The 17,001-nt window shown below is 41.0% G+C and overlaps 1 protein-coding gene across 1 annotated transcript; it reads left to right on the forward strand.

The window, feature by feature from the left end:
* Positions 1–8,470: 8,470 nt before the first annotated feature.
* LOC109978642 (mucin-2-like) lies at positions 8,471–16,175 on the forward strand. Its single transcript, XM_029276592.2, has 4 exons — positions 8,471–8,770; positions 8,856–9,005; positions 9,099–9,217; positions 9,496–16,175. The coding sequence occupies exons 1-4, from the start codon at positions 8,482–8,484 to the stop codon at positions 16,051–16,053; spliced, it is 7,116 nt and encodes a 2,371-aa protein (XP_029132425.2). The 5' UTR covers positions 8,471–8,481; the 3' UTR covers positions 16,054–16,175.
* Positions 16,176–17,001: the final 826 nt, after the last annotated feature.

A 17,001-nucleotide genomic window follows, 5' to 3' on the forward strand; every position in this document is an offset into this window, starting at 1 on the left:
AAAAGGAGATAGTTTTGAATGTTTTGGACACAATCAAAAACAAGCTGTAGAGATTCATAACAAGGGATTAGCAACAATGAAAGGCTAATGATTTAAGATTTTGGGTAGACTGACACGTCTTCATATTAGGGCCCGACTGATATGGGATTTTTGGGGCCGACAACGAAGTTGTGGAGATAAAAACAAATCTGATATCGATATATCTGCTGATATCTTTCTTAGATCGATGTTTGATTGTAGAGAGAGATTTAGATAAGTAATATATTACTTGATATGTAATATCGGCCGATAATATCAGCTGGCAGATTAATCGGTCGGGCTCTACATGCTATGAAAATGTCATGAAGGCCAGAAGCTAACGACAAAACTATTGGCTCTATCAGCTCCTTCTGGTTCTTTTGTTTTAGGTTCCTGTGATTTTTAGAGTAGTTCCTTTTCACACAGCATTTACTATATAGCACTGCCCTCTTATTTAAAAGGTCTTAGTTACCTGAATCGCATCGACGGTGGCCCTGAACACTGGGTTGTTGTGTTTCACCGTCCTCCAGTATTTCGGCCTGTTGGGTTTTGTTAAGTTACAGCTGTACTTCTCCAGGATGTTCAAAGCAGTCGACAGTCTCTGGAGAGAAGCAAGGGTCTGAAGAAGAAAACAGAACGGTTCACAAGTTACAAACTCTACGCTCGACTTCAATCTGAGATTAAAATTTGAGATTAACTGCTGGAAGAGAAGCTGCAGTTGATGGGTGTGGACTCGTCCATCATCTCCTGGATTACTGACTACCTGACAGACAGACCACAGTTTGTCCAACTTGGCAGTGTTCAGTCTGGAATGGTGGAGAGTAGTACAGGAGCTCCACAGGGGACTGTGCTGTCTCCTTTCCTTTTCACCGTGTACACCTCTGACTTCAAATACAACTCCAGGTCATGCCACTTGCAGAAGTTTTCTGATGACTCTGCGGTGGTTTGGTGTATAAGTGATGGGCAAGAGGGGGAGTACAGAGAGCTGGTGGATTACTTTGTGGAGTGGACAGGAAGAAATCACCTGATTCTGAATGTGGATAAGACCAGGGAGATGGTGATCGACTTCAGAAGGAAGAGGACAGAGCCACCACCGCTGTGCATCCTGGGAGAGGACGTGTCTGTGGTGGAGGAGTACAAGTACCTGGGTGTCAACATAGACAACAAACTGAACTGGAAGGCCAAAACTCAGGCTGTGTACAAGAAGGGGATGAGCGAACTCTACTTTCTGAGGAAGCTGAGATCCTTCAACGTGTGCAGCAAGATGTTGGAGATCTTCTATCAGTCTGTTGTGGCCAGTGCACTGTTCTCTGCTGTGGTCTGCTGGGGGAGCAGCATTGGAGCTGGTGACACTAAGACACTGGACAAACTCATTAAGAAGGCCTGCTCTCTGATAGGCTGCAAGCTGGACTCTTTTGTAGTGGTGACAGAGAGGAGGACTCTGAACAAACTGTTAGCCATTATGGATAATCCTGATCACCCTCTGCACACCCTACTGGACAAACAGCGGAGCAGCTTCTCCAACAGACTGATACAACTCCGCTGTCACAAGGACAGATACAAGAAATCTTTCTTACCGAAGGCCGAACAGCTCACCTCATGTGAGCAGAGAACTGTCATCATGATAATATCTGTCTCTCCATACTGTAATCTGTTCTGCACATGTTAAATTTACAAATTATAACTGCACTCATGTTCACTTAATTTGGCTGTCTACTCGCCGTTATATTGAACAGTTTCTGCTGATAATATGACTACACTCATGCACTTTAACTTATGTCAATACTGTCCATTTACGACTCTGTTTTTGCACATTTACATTCAATCTTCTATATTTAATCTTCCTCTTTAAGACTAGTAATGCTTAGTTAAATCCTGGTTGTATATATTCTTCATTCTTAGTTTTGATATTTTTAGTACTTATTTACTTTGTATTTAATATTATATTGTGTTTAGATTTGCTAACATTGTGTTTTTTACTCATATTGTGTGTTGGATAACCTGCTGCTGTAACGCCACAATTTCCCAGTTTGGGATCAATAAAGTAATTCTATTCTATTCTATTCTATTCTATCAAAACTTGAATCCAGCAGCAGCAACCATTGTTTCTATTATAGATCCATAGACAGAGATCGTATTTGTTATTGGTCTAGAAAACATCATACAGACCACTTCTAAATTCAAAAAACATCCTTTAAATATATTTGTTTACATATATTTATAATACTATATGTGTTTCCTGTGTTTAAACGTCACATTGCAAGGGGTAATCTACAATCTGATTTCTCTGTAATCAAAAGAAAAATGTATTTAGGTCGCCTGAATGCGGAGAGTTTGGGCTTTTTTTTTTATTTAGACTGCAGCCATTGAACCATTAAATTACATAACAAGTGATCTCCTGAGGACGATGGGTCTACAGTATTTATTTTACAAGTGTCCAGAATCGTTTCGAATCGAAACTCGATTCTGTATCGAATAATGAACCCAAAAATTGAAATCGAAATTGAATCGTGAGACACTGAAAGATTCCCAGCCCTACTCCTCATTCATCATGGTAACAGGTGAGGCACTGTAGAGAGAGTGATACTAATTCAGTTGAACACTGCAATGTAGGTGCAGTGTGTAGTGCATTATGTTCAGCAGCAGATGAGAGCGACATGTCCATAGGTCATGCACGTGCAAATTTTCTAGGGGACGCCACTGAGCCACTTGACCACGACCTCTCACTAAACCCAGAGCAAACCTTTCACTGGGCCACTGGGATAATGTGTATGAAGTTCCATACAAATTTACCAAATTTACCAACAACCTTTAACCACCCAGCCTCTGTGTCTGTTGAGAAGAATGTTATACAGGTAAGTATATTTCCAAGTGGAGATTAAGCCATCGATGCCCCACCTGCGGTCCGGGCCCCCAAAGTGGGATGCCAAAGTCTGAGGGAGGGTGAGAGGCTCTGTCTGCTCTGAGGTTGTCAAAATTAGATTTGTTATCTAAACTATCCGGGTAACACACTTCCTGGATGGCTTAGTTACTACAAAGGTCTGTTGGTAAGAAAAGGTGTGTGTTGTGATTTTACCATTAAAAAAAAGGCTGCTAACTTGCAATATATCCCTTTTTTGTGTGTCCTGGAGGGGCTCAGTGTTTTTAGATACAGGTGTGTGTGTGTGTGTGTGTGTGTGTGTGTGTGTGTGTGTGTGTGTGTGGGGGGGGGGGGGGGGGGTGTTGTCTTGCCTCCTTCCTGTTGCTGCCGAAGCTGTTCTCTGTAACCATGGTCTCTGCAGCGATGTGCCGGTATTTGGAGCAGGGGGGTAAGGACAGATTAGCCATAGCCATCACCCAACTCGCACCTCCACCACCCTGCCACCAGAGTACAGACACACTTCAGCCCGACTCCGCACCTCCTGCAGGTCCTCCGACAGGGACGGCATTCTACACACACGCACACACAATACCAGGTGTTAGCGTAACTCTGTTATTTAAGTGTGTAGAAGTAGAATGAGTGTGTGAAAATAAACTTTGTGCATGAGTTACAGAGTTGTCAGGAACTGGGGCAGCCTAAAGCTGTGTGTGTAAATAATACAGGTTAGGACAACTTCTCCAGACTTCAACCAGGTCCCCTTGTCTCACTTGCTGCTGGAGGGTAAAAGTGAAGGAGATTAGTCCTGAAGTTAGCAACAACTTTGGACCTGGAGCAAAACAATGGGCTTCGTGAATTGGGACGTTAAGGCAGAAAAGATAAACAAAGAGCTATTGAAATAGTTTATTTGAGGTATTGAATGTGTCAACATTTTTGAAACAATTTGCTTACAGTAATTAATTTTTAACTGATAATTTTGGCACATGGTGCACTGCTTCAATCTCTTAAAACAGCAAAGTCCTCTCTGTCATTTCACTTCAGTGATGTTAACATATTACATATATATCTAGAGGAGAATCCTTCCCGTTACTGCCAGGATCAAAGTCATATGTGGAGACAAGAAGAGGTAAAAAACCAACGGCAACACTTGTAGTGTGAAGATCAAATGTATTAACTTTAATTATATTACTAAAGATGATATTCATACTACATCATGTGTTGCTGGAGCTTTTTGACATCTTCAAGCCTTTCATTCTCCATGCACCTTGGTAGTTGGTGAAGTTGTACCATGCAGAGAAGCCTTCTCTGCGTCTATATTAGATGAGACAGATTTCAATTTGCATATAAAAACTGTACGCACACTATGCATCCTCCATCCCCCCCAACCTGCACCCACCCACTGAGAGCAGCTGCAGTCCTGTTCACATGCAGGATATGATGACACAAAAGGTGAATGGACCATGTTTTTCAGTTTATTGAAGATGAATTTGAGCTTTGTATGTAGATAAGTAAATCAGGGTATGATCTGTCACTGCTGTCATCGCTTCACTCAGCAGCAGGTCAAATGAACTGCAGTCACGTAAAAATGTCTGAAACAAACCGTGCAGCAGCTGTTTCATAAAGCTTGACAACCTTACTCATCCACCTCTGCAGCTGCGACTCAGTGATTACATGAAGCTGCTGTAGTGTCTTACCTTTGGACCACAGGAGATCATCAGAAAGAACCGGATCTATAGAGCAGCTTCTCCCTCCTTTCATTCACACCTAGCTGCAGGCTGACACATTGCGATGTTACGCTCGGTAATAACAATAACGACCGTAAAGGTGTCGGGTAGTCAGGGTTACAGCAGGTGTGTTATTATCTACAGGACCCGTCATGTCAGCAAACAACGTTAAAACACATCATCCTCATCATCACACTCTCTCCTCCTGCTGAGGAAAACATGGACGCAGCACATATGAAGTCACACGTGGATCACTGAGGGCACCGTGCTTTTCTGTAAATGAAAATGTGAAAAATGACATAGCCCATGAGAATAACATTATTGTGTAAAAGACATGTAAAATAAAGATATATTAAAGCGAAAAGCATGTTAAAATGTTTAACTTATTTTCCAAAGACTCTTAAATTAGATATTAAAAGCGTAATCATTTTTTTAACGTCATACTAATCACATGCAGAAATAAATGTAGGACATATAGGAGAAATTTACCAAATAGCTTAATAGGAAGATATCTTTGAAGATAAAGGTTATATTAAAGAGAAATTGAAGAAGGAGCTGAACATAAATATACCTGTGAAAAAGTAGAATTATATCATAGCTTTAAAGATTTACCTCGACATAAGATCACCTCGGCAGGAATAGACCTATTCATGGAAGATTCATGTTTTAGGGCATCATCCATGATGTCCAAGTTTGAACATAATTATGTCAGCTGCTGGAGATATGTGGGGGAAATAATGCAGATACATACAATTATTCTTTACATGCAAAACAACACACTTATTGGTCACATGTCTCGAACATATGTTTGGTAAAACAGGAAAACAGAATAAATTATTTGGAATATAAAAGGTCTAAAAATAGATTTTTTTTTTTTTTTTTTAAAGGAGTACCCACAACACAATTATCTTGTCCATAAGACGATTGTTGCCACAAGTTAATATCTTCCTACAATTCGTGTGTGCATGCTACATAATAACTTGTTTTTCACAAGATAATATTGTGCACACATGATAATAATTTGTTTCCATAAAATAATAACTTGCAAACAGAAGATGATATGTTTTAATTTAAAGACTTCAGGGCCTCTGTAGTAATCTTAGAATTTGAATTTATTTATTTTTAGAGAATAATAATAAATTAATGAAAATCGTTATTATTCCATCTTTATTCTGTATAGCTCTAATTCATAACAAATGTTATCTGAACACGCTTTAAAAAAAGAGCAGGTCTAGGCCGTGCTCTTTGTTATATTATCTACAAAGATGATCATTATGATCCTTCATGAGCACTTTAAGCAACATTCAGCAAAGTTACAGAGACGAGACAAAAGTTCCTTTAAGAGGCAGAAACCTGGAGCTGAAGCAGAATCACGATAAACAGACATCTGCTGAGACTTGACAGAGACAAACAGAAAAACAACAACAACAAAGAATATAACAGCTGTATGGTTTATAGTGGTGCAGTTGTCTTTGACTCAATGTTGTACAAATAAGGTTCTGTCACTTCTTTATTGAAAAGTGGTTCAGAACAATCAAGCAAACCTTCTGTAAAACAACAAGAAGCTGCAGCTGAGGCTGCTGCAAGTCAAGCTGATATGAAAGTGTTAAATGAACAAGAAAAAAAAACTAGAAATAAAGTGTATTGAAGCAGAAGCTAAAATTAAGTTAGCTGATCAAGAGGCAGCAGTTGTAAAGCGTCGTTTAGAGCAAGAAGCAGAAGAGCTGAAACAAAGATTAAAGAGAGAGGAAGACGAAGCTAGAATTAAAGCTCAACTGGAAGATGAGTTTACAGCTCTATAGACTCTTGAGAAAAAGAAAAGAAGAATACAGCACTTGGAAGCAGTAAAAGGTCTCAATTCAGCAAGAGCAAAAATGCAGGTGTATGATCAAGTCAAGGCCACTGAAGAAGACCTGGCAGACATTGTAGAGTATGAGGCAGGAGCAGACAACCAAGTGCCAACTCCCGCAAAACCTCTGCCCCTACAAATGTTTCCAGAACTCGTCAAGGTGCTTGCAGGAGCTTTAAGTGACAACAGAATTCCAGTTCCTGAACCTGCAGTATTCGGTGGGGATCTATTGAAATACAAAGACTGGTAACTCTCCTTTGAAACACTGATTGACCAGAAGAACGTTAAAGACAAAGAGAAGATATATATGTAAGTGAACAAGCTAAGAACGCACTTGATGGCTATTTCCTACTTGGGACTGAATCTTCCTATGCTGCTGCTTTTGGAAGAAAGATTTGGAAATCCATTTACAATTGCAAAATCGTATGGAGACAAACTTCAAGCATGGCCCAAGATAGGACCTAAGGACAGTTTTGAGCTGTTATGATTGACATAAAGGCATTGGAAATCTTGAACGACTGTAACGAAAACATAAAAAATATTTCAAAGTTACCAGATTGGCTAACAGTAAGTTGGAACAGAAAGGTTATTGAAGAAGAGGATATAAACCAGTTCCCCTCATTCAGCCAATTTGTGAAGTTTCTGACAATGGAAGCAAAAGTTACATGCAACCCAGTCACATCATTGCAGTCACAGAGACAAGGTGAAGCTGAAAAGCCAAAATTCCAAAAATAGACACTTTTTGGAGCGAAGACACTGACCACAAGTTCTAATGAAAAGACATGTATAACAAGCATATTCGGTAAGAAGAATGGTCATGATTTGCACAAATTCAGGAAGTTCATGGAGAAATCAGTGTCAGACAGAATCAGATGCATACAAGCTGAAAAGATCTGCTTTGGTTGCCTCAAGTCAGTTCACCAATCAAACAGCTGCAACAGTAGTGTTTGCAACATGTGCCAAAAGCGTCGAGCATTATGCCCAGCTAACAGACCTTGGGTGGAGTGTATTTGGCCATGTGAATCCACATGTTGACTACGGTGATGTTATTGGAATCAGTCACTGCATAGTGTTAAGACAGGTTACACCAAGTGCAAGAAAATTCTAATGTCTACTACTACCCTCTTATCCAGCCCTTTTATGGAAAAGCCCCAGGCATGCCAACTACTAAACCTCCAACCCCCACAACCGCCAAGCCTGGTAACCCTACAACAACCACTAAGCCGGGCATGAACACTCCCACTTCTAAACCAAGTGGCCCTGATCCTACAACAAAGCCAACCATTAAGCCAACAACTGCATCTTCCCTTTCAACTGCTCAAACGACAAAGCCCAACAAATATCCAGGTCCAATGAATCCATTTGTGCCTTACTACCAGGCCCCTTTATTCCATATGTTTCGTACAAATCCAGTAAGGCAGGTAAACACCCAGATGACCAGAAATTAATGCCCCAAACTGGCTACAAATCTGGACTCCAGCCTCGGTCGCACCTACATCCAGGCTTCAACTACTGGCAGCCTGGGCCCTGGTTTCCTCACTCCACAGGCCAAGACAATCCTCCATTTGAATGGCAAAATTCTCAGCCATAACAACTCCAAAGGTAAGCCTTGCTAGTAATTTTATGATGTAGTTTAAATCTTTCAACTGGGTTTCTTAACCTTTTTTTCAGGTTCTGTGTCCTACCATACTGAGCAACAATATAAAAAAAATAACCTTAAGTTGGTCCCACTCATGCTTCATTTTTCTTTCAGTTTCTCTGCATTTGTGTGTAAAAGCTAATTTGAGGACCTATATGAATTCATGAAACTGGGTTATCACATAACTTCCTGGTAAAAGCAATACTGACTTCCTCTGAAAGAGCTACACTACACAGGTGGAACCGATTTGGCATAATTAAAAAGCAATCAATCTAGCCCGCCCTGCTTCTTCTGATTGGTTGTTGCAGAACCGCTAACACTAATTGTTGCACTTCAAATAGCCGCAGCAAAGAGTTGACCTCCAGTTCTTACCATTCCCAGGAGTCGCAACAGAATGATGCGAAAAGGAAAAAGGAGAAGTGGCGCTGTTTACTTGGCTGCAGCTGTTATTTTTACATGTTATTTGGTGCAAACCATTGACTGTTACCGATTGAAGAAAACAGAAAGAAGTGAAGGACGAAATGACCCTCATGCAGCCAAATCAGCAGCTGTCCAGGAGGGAAGAATTATTTTCGGTAGAGGCCTTGAGACAGGGTCCGGCCTCGAGTCTCAGGTCATAGATGGAACCAAGAAGACCTTCTCAAAAGTTTCTGCTGAAGCTGCTTATCAAGCGGACTCTCCAGGTAAAAACATTTACTTAAAGTCATTATATTAAATTGTTCGACTCTTTTTATGGTGACTTTTCAAATCACATGGTTATTTAATTAGTCCAATCAGGCTGGCCTGAAGGACATGCAAATGATTCCGATGGCGGAGATGCATCATGGAAGCTTCTGACAACCTCCCTGCAGTGTGGTGTGGCTCTAATGAAGTTTAAAGCAGTGGGACAAGGTGCTTCACAGTTTACAGTGGACGAAGGTAACTTGAATAGGATTTTGCTACCGCTGTGTGCTCATTATAGAGTGTAGCCTATTTCTTGATTGCACTCTGACTGAGAATTTTTCCAACTAGGAAAAGCACAATCAATGCCTCTGTCCCAAATCCCACCAAGCTGTGGCTACACAATGCAAAGGAACCCTCTTGCACTTGTAATGTTGGTCCCCTATGATGGCTGCAACATGGTTCAAGAGGTAACGTTTGTTTTTTTCCTGAAATGGTAAATGTTGTATACGGTGGGAAAATGATGACTCTGAAAGCAGTTGTTTTCATAACATCTGCAACTATTTTAATAATTAATTCATCTATGAAGCATTAAGAACCTGATTGGTGTCTGTATAGCCACCTGTTAAAAATGTTGATTCTTGGGTGTTTTGAAGTTCAATTGATCATAATTCTGTTAATCTAATTCCAGTCCTAGTGTAGCCCTGTGGTCTGCTTAACACTTTGAATTTTTTTTTCTCCTCTAAAGGATGGGTATTATATTCTGCTCATGCGCTGGCGAGGCGTTCCAGTCTCCCTCTTGTGTCCATTTTACCCTCTGCCAGTCACAGCAACTCCATCCCCAACGTTTCCTTGTCCCTTCTTCCCACCTTGCTACCCTTACGACCCTCTGGTGACTACTACTGAAACTAAACCGACTATTGCTGACCCGACAATAACTAAGCCCACTAAAACAAAACCGACTGAAACTAAACCGACCAAAACTAAACCGACCAAAACAAAACCGACCAAGACTAAGCCCACTAAAACTAAACCCACCAAGACTAAGCCCACTATAACTAAACCCACCAAGACTAAGCCCACTAAAACTAAACCGACCAAGACTAAGCCCACTATAACTAAACCAACCAAGACTAAGCCCACTATAACTAAACCCACCAAGACTAAGCCCACTATAACTAAACCAACCAAGACTAAGCCCACTAAAACTAAACCGACCAAGACTAAGCCCACTATAACTAAACCCACCAAGACAAAGCCCACTATAACTAAACCCACCAAGACTAAGCCCACTAAAACTAAGCCCACTATAACTAAACCCACTAAAACTAAACCCACCAAGACTAAGCCCACTATAACTAAACCAACCAAGACTAAGCCCACTATAACTAAACCAACCAAGACTAAGCCCACTATAACTAAACCAACCAAGACTAAGCCCACTAAAACTAAACCCACCAAGACTAAGCCCACTATAACTAAGCCCACTAAAACTAAACCCACCAAGACTAAGCCCACTAAAACTAAACCCACCAAGACTAAGCCCACTGTAACTAAACCCACCAAGACTAAGCCCACTATAACTAAACCCACCAAGACTAAGCCCACTATAACTAAACCCACCAAGACTAAGCCCACTAAAACTAAACCCACCAAGACTAAGCCCACTAAAACTAAACCCACCAAGACTAAGCCCACTAAAACTAAACCCACCAAGACTAAGCCCACTAAAACTAAACCCACCAAGACTAAGCCCACTATAACTAAACCAACCAAGACTAAGCCCACTATAACTAAACCCACCAAGACTAAGCCCACTATAACTAAACCAACCAAGACTAAGCCCACTAAAACTAAACCGACCAAGACTAAGCCCACTATAACTAAACCCACCAAGACAAAGCCCACTATAACTAAACCCACCAAGACTAAGCCCACTAAAACTAAACCCACCAAGACTAAGCCCACTATAACTAAACCCACTAAAACTAAACCCACTAAAACTAAACCCACCAAGACTAAGCCCACTATAACTAAACCCACCAAGACTAAGCCCACTATAACTAAACCAACCAAGACTAAGCCCACTATAACTAAACCAACCAAGACTAAGCCCACTAAAACTAAACCCACCAAGACTAAGCCCACTAAAACTAAACCCACCAAGACTAAGCCCACTATAACTAAACCCACCAAGACTAAGCCCACTATAACTAAACCCACCAAGACTAAGCCCACTAAAACTAAGCCCACTATAACTAAACCCACTAAAACTAAACCCACCAAGACTAAGCCCACTATAACTAAACCAACCAAGACTAAGCCCACTATAACTAAACCAACCAAGACTAAGCCCACTATAACTAAACCAACCAAGACTAAGCCCACTAAAACTAAACCCACCAAGACTAAGCCCACTATAACTAAGCCCACTAAAACTAAACCCACCAAGACTAAGCCCACTAAAACTAAACCCACCAAGACTAAGCCCACTGTAACTAAACCCACCAAGACTAAGCCCACTATAACTAAACCCACCAAGACTAAGCCCACTATAACTAAACCAACCAAGACTAAGCCCACTAAAACTAAACCCACCAAGACTAAGCCCACTAAAACTAAACCCACCAAGACTAAGCCCACTAAAACTAAACCCACCAAGACTAAGCCCACTAAAACTAAACCCACCAAGACTAAGCCCACTATAACTAAACCAACCAAGACTAAGCCCACTATAACTAAACCCACCAAGACTAAGCCCACTATAACTAAACCAACCAAGACTAAGCCCACTAAAACTAAACCGACCAAGACTAAGCCCACTATAACTAAACCCACCAAGACAAAGCCCACTATAACTAAACCCACCAAGACTAAGCCCACTAAAACTAAACCCACCAAGACTAAGCCCACTATAACTAAACCCACTAAAACTAAACCCACCAAGACTAAGCCCACTATAACTAAACCCACCAAGACTAAGCCCACTATAACTAAACCAACCAAGACTAAGCCCACTATAACTAAACCAACCAAGACTAAGCCCACTAAAACTAAACCCACCAAGACTAAGCCCACTAAAACTAAACCCACCAAGACTAAGCCCACTATAACTAAACCCACCAAGACTAAGCCCACTATAACTAAACCGACCAAGACTAAGCCCACTGAAACTAAACCGACCAAAACAAAACCGACTAAAACCAAACCGACTAAAACTAAGCCCACTAAAACTAAGCCCACTAAAACTAAGCCCACCATAACTAAACCAACTAAAACCAAACCGACCAAGACGAAGCCCACTGAAACTAAACCGACCAAAACAAAACCGACTAAAACCAAACCGACCAAAACGAAGCCCACTAAAACTAAGCCCACTGAAACTAAACCGACTAAAACTGAACCCACCAAGACTAAACCCACCAAAACAAAACCAACCAAGCCCACCAAAACTAAACCGACCAAGACTAAGCCCACTAAAACTAAACCGACCAAGACTAAGCCCACTAAAACTAAACCGACCAAAACTAAGCCCACTATAACTAAACCGACCAAAACTAAGCCGACTATAACTAAACCAACAAAGACTAAGCCCACTGAAACTGAACCGACCAAAACAAAACCGACTAAAACCAAACCGACCAAGACTAAACCCACCATAACTAAACCAACCAAGACTAAGCCCACTAAAACTAAACCGACCAAAACTAAGCCCACCAAAACTAAACCCACTAAAACTAAACCGACCAAAACAAAGCCCACTGAAACTAAACCGACCAAAACAAAACCGACTAAAACTAAACCGACCAAAACAAAGCCCACTGAAACTAAACCGACCAAAACAAAGCCCACTGAAACTAAACCGACCAAAACAAAACCGACTAAAACCAAACCGACCAAGACTAAGCCCACTAAAACTAAACCAACAAAGACTAAACCGACCAAAACAAAACCAACTAAAACCAAACCGACCAAGACTAAGCCCACTGAAACTAAGCCCACTAAAACAAAACCCACCATAACTAAACCGACCAAAACTAAGCCCACCAAGACACAGCCCACTAAAACTAAGCCCACTAAAACAAAACCCACAAAAACCAAACCAACCAAGACAAAGCCCACTAAAACTAAACCCACCAAAACAAAACCGACTAAAACTAAACCCACCAAAACAAAACCGACTAAGCCCACTAAAACTAAACCAACCAAAACTAAGCCCACTAAAACTAAACCCACCAAGACTAAGCCCACTGAAACTCAACCAACCAAGACTAAACCCACCATAACTAAACCCACCAAGACTAAGCCCACTAAAACTAAACCGACCAAAACTAAGCCCACTATAACTAAACCGACCAAAACTAAGCCCACCAAGACACAGCCCACTAAAACAAAACCCACAAAAACCAAACCAACCAAGACAAAGCCCACTAAAACTAAACCCACCAAAACAAAACCGACTAAAACTAAGCCCACTAAAACAAAACCGACCAAAACTAAACCCACCAAAACAAAACCGACTAAGCCCACTAAAACTAAGCCCACTAAAACTAAACCGACCAAAACGAAGCCCACTGAAACTGAACCCACCAAAACAAAACCGACTAAAACTAAGCCCACTAAAACTAAACCGACCAAAACTAAGCCCACTATAACTAAACCAACAAAGACTAAGCCCACTAAAACTAAACCCACCAAGACTAAGCCGACTGAAACAAAACCGACTAAAACCAAACCGACCAAGACTAAGCCCACTAAAACTAAACCGACCAAAACGAAGCCCACTGAAACAAAACCGACTAAAACTAAACCGACCAAGACTAAGCCCACTGAAACTGAACCCACCAAAACAAAACCGACTAAAACTAAGCCCACTGAAACTAAACCCACTAAAACTAAGCCCACTAAAACTAAACCGACCAAAACTAAGCCCACTATAACTAAACCGACCAAAACTAAGCCCACTAAAACTAAACCCACCAAGACTAAGCCCACTGAAACTAAACCGACCAAAACAAAACCGACTAAAACCAAACCGACCAAGACTAAACCCACTGAAACTCAGCCCACTAAAACAAAACCGACCAAAACTAAGCCCACTAAGACACAGCCCACTAAAACAAAACCCACGAAAACCAAACCAACCAAGACTAAACCGACCAAAACTAAGCCCACTAAAACAAAACCCACCATAACTAAACCAACCAAGACTAAGCCTACTAAAACTAAACCGACGAAAACTAAGCCCACTAAAACTAAACCGACCAAGACTAAACCCACCATAACTAAACCGACCAAGACTAAGCCTACTAAAACTAAACCGACTAAAACTAAGCCCACTGAAACTAAGCCCACCAAAACTAAACCCACCAAGACTAAGCCCACTGAAACAAAACCGACCAAAACAAAACCGACTAAAACCAAACCGACCAAGACTAAGCCCACTAAAACTAAACCCACCAAGACTAAGCCCACTGAAACTAAACCCACCAAGACTAAGCCCACTAAAACTAAACCGACCAAAACAAAACCGACTAAAACCAAACCAACCAAGACTAAGCCCACTAAAACTAAACCGACCAAAACGAAGCCCACTGAAACTGAACCCACCAAAACAAAACCCACTAAAACTAAGCCCACTAAAACTAAACCGACCAAAACAAAACCGACCAAGACTAAGCCCACTAAAACAAAACCCACCAAAACTAAGCCCACTAAAACAAAACCGACCAAGACTAAACCGACCAAGACTAAGCCTACTAAAACTAAACCGACCAAAACGAAGCCCACTAAAACTAAACCGACCAAGACTAAACCCACCATAACTAAACCGACCAAGACTAAGCCTACTAAAACTAAGCCCACTGAAACTAAGCCCACCAAAACTAAACCCACCAAGACTAAGCCCACTGAAACAAAACCGACCAAAACAAAACCGACTAAAACCAAACCGACCAAGACTAAGCCCACTAAAACTAAACCCACCAAGACTAAGCCCACTGAAACTAAACCCACCAAGACTAAGCCCACTAAAACTAAACCGACCAAAACAAAACCGACTAAAACCAAACCAACCAAGACTAAGCCCACTAAAACTAAACCGACCAAGACTAAGCCCACTAAAACTAAACCGACCAAAACGAAGCCCACTGAAACTGAACCCACCAAAACAAAACCCACTAAAACTAAGCCCACTAAAACTAAACCGACCAAAACAAAACCCACCAAGACTAAGCCCACTAAAACAAAACCCACCAAAACTAAGCCCACTAAAACAAAACCGACCAAGACTAAGCCTACTAAAACTACACCGACCAAAACGAAGCCCACTAAAACTAAACCGACCAAAACAAAACCGACCAAGACTAAGCCCACTAAAACAAAACCCACCATAACTAAACCGACCAAAACTAAGCCCACTATAACTAAACCAACAAAGACTAAGCCCACTAAAACTAAACCGACCAAAACAAAACCGACTAAAACCAAACCAACCAAGACTAAACCCACCAAGACTAAGCCCACTAAAACTAAACCGACCAAAACGAAGCCCACTGAAACAAAACCCACCAAAACAAAACCGACCAAAACAAAACCGACTAAAACCAAACCGACCAAGACTAAGCCCACTAAAACTAAACCCACCAAGACTAAGCCCACTGAAACTAAACCGACTAAAACTAAACCGACCAAGACTAAACCGACTAAAACTAAACCGACCAAGACTAAGCCTACTAAAACTAAGCCCACTGAAACTAAACCAACCAAAACTAAACCCACCAAGACTAAGCCCACTAAAACTAAACCGACCAAAACGAAGCCCACTGAAACAAAACCGACCAAAACCAAACCGACCAAGACTAAGCCCACTAAAACTAAACCCACCAAGACTAAGCCCACTGAAACTAAACCGACTAAAACTAAACCGACCAAGACTAAACCGACTAAAACTAAACCGACCAAGACTAAGCCCACTGAAACTAAACCGACCAAAACGAAGCCCACTGAACCCACCAAAACAAAACCGACTAAAACCAAACCAACCAAGACTAAGCCCACTAAAACTAAACCGACAAAGACTAAACCCACTATACCGCCCCAAGTTAAACATCCTGCACAATACTATAAACAATATATGCCTTCCATTTATTCTCCTTACCATACCTACTCACTGCCTGAGCCATTAACTACTACTCCACCTTCTACAACAGAGCCCCCTCCACCACCTACTACCCCACCCTTTACAACAGAGCCCCCTCCATCACCTACTACAACAGAGCCCCCTCCACCACTTACATTGCCTTGACCACATTGTCATCCGCATGCTGCTGTTCCTGAGTTTCCGTACATGCATATCCACCTCCCTATCCCCTACCATATCCCCCTCAAGTGTGATGTGTTTTAATAAATGGTTTGACAAACAAGTGATACTGTCTTATCTGTTTATTTGACCTGTAACTGCCAATGACGGTATGTACTTTCTATTCTTTTCAAACCCTAAAAGGGCTATTTCAGACTTGTCTCCATGGTGGCACATTGCTCAACAAATTTATTTTCTAAAATGGTTGTGAACAAGCTCTAAAGCATGTTGCGTTGCATTGCAAATTAGTTGTCAATGACATGGGATTGAACATATGCAGACGGTTAGGGGGCTAACTTTTTCAGAGCTTGTGTCTAAAGGTGCTTTAGCTGAACACATCTCCCTCTGTGGTGCTTAATATTTTTAACTAATTGCTACCTTCATCAGCAGGTCTTACAAAAATGTCATCTTCCATCTCATTGCAGTGTCATTTTGTCATGTCTTATTACAAACAACAACACCTTCCCTGCTTTACATCCCTTAGGAAACAGTTTTCCAGATGAAGGAAAAAATTACCTGAGAATTATTGGAATATATTTCCATGTTCTTTGTATATACTGCTGTTCCTCTTAACTTGGAATGTTTCTACTCCACAGATTTTAATACTGAAACACTGGTTTGAGTATCAATTACCTATTGTAATAAAGTCAAATGTATTTCAATTTCCTGTATTTGTTGGAAAGTATGTATTTTAATTTAAGTCCTAATGTATATCCCACCTAGGAAATGAATATTAAATAGAGTTGTTACTCCTATTTCATGTTTCAAACAACTAATATTTTAGCTATGGCCAAACAAACACTGCAGGCTAAAGTTCAAGGTTATTAAATTAACAAATACTATTGAAATAGAGAAGATTTTCCTAAACACAAACTATCTAAAATGGCATTGTGT

Source organism: Labrus bergylta, chromosome 4 (assembly GCF_963930695.1).
Source record: "Labrus bergylta chromosome 4, fLabBer1.1, whole genome shotgun sequence".
Lineage (NCBI taxonomy): Eukaryota > Metazoa > Chordata > Actinopteri > Labriformes > Labridae > Labrus > Labrus bergylta.

Bases quoted from the DNA above. Each gene is read 5' to 3' on its own strand.
- LOC109978642 (XM_029276592.2), top strand. From the start codon at position 8,482: ATGATGCGAAAAGGAAAAAGGAGAAGTGGCGCTGTTTACTTGGCTGCA. The intron at 9,006-9,098 runs GTAACTTGAATA...TTTTCCAACTAG, and splicing joins ACAGTTTACAGTGGACGAAG to GAAAAGCACAATCAATGCCT. The intron at 9,218-9,495 runs GTAACGTTTGTT...TCTCCTCTAAAG, and splicing joins GCTGCAACATGGTTCAAGAG to GATGGGTATTATATTCTGCT.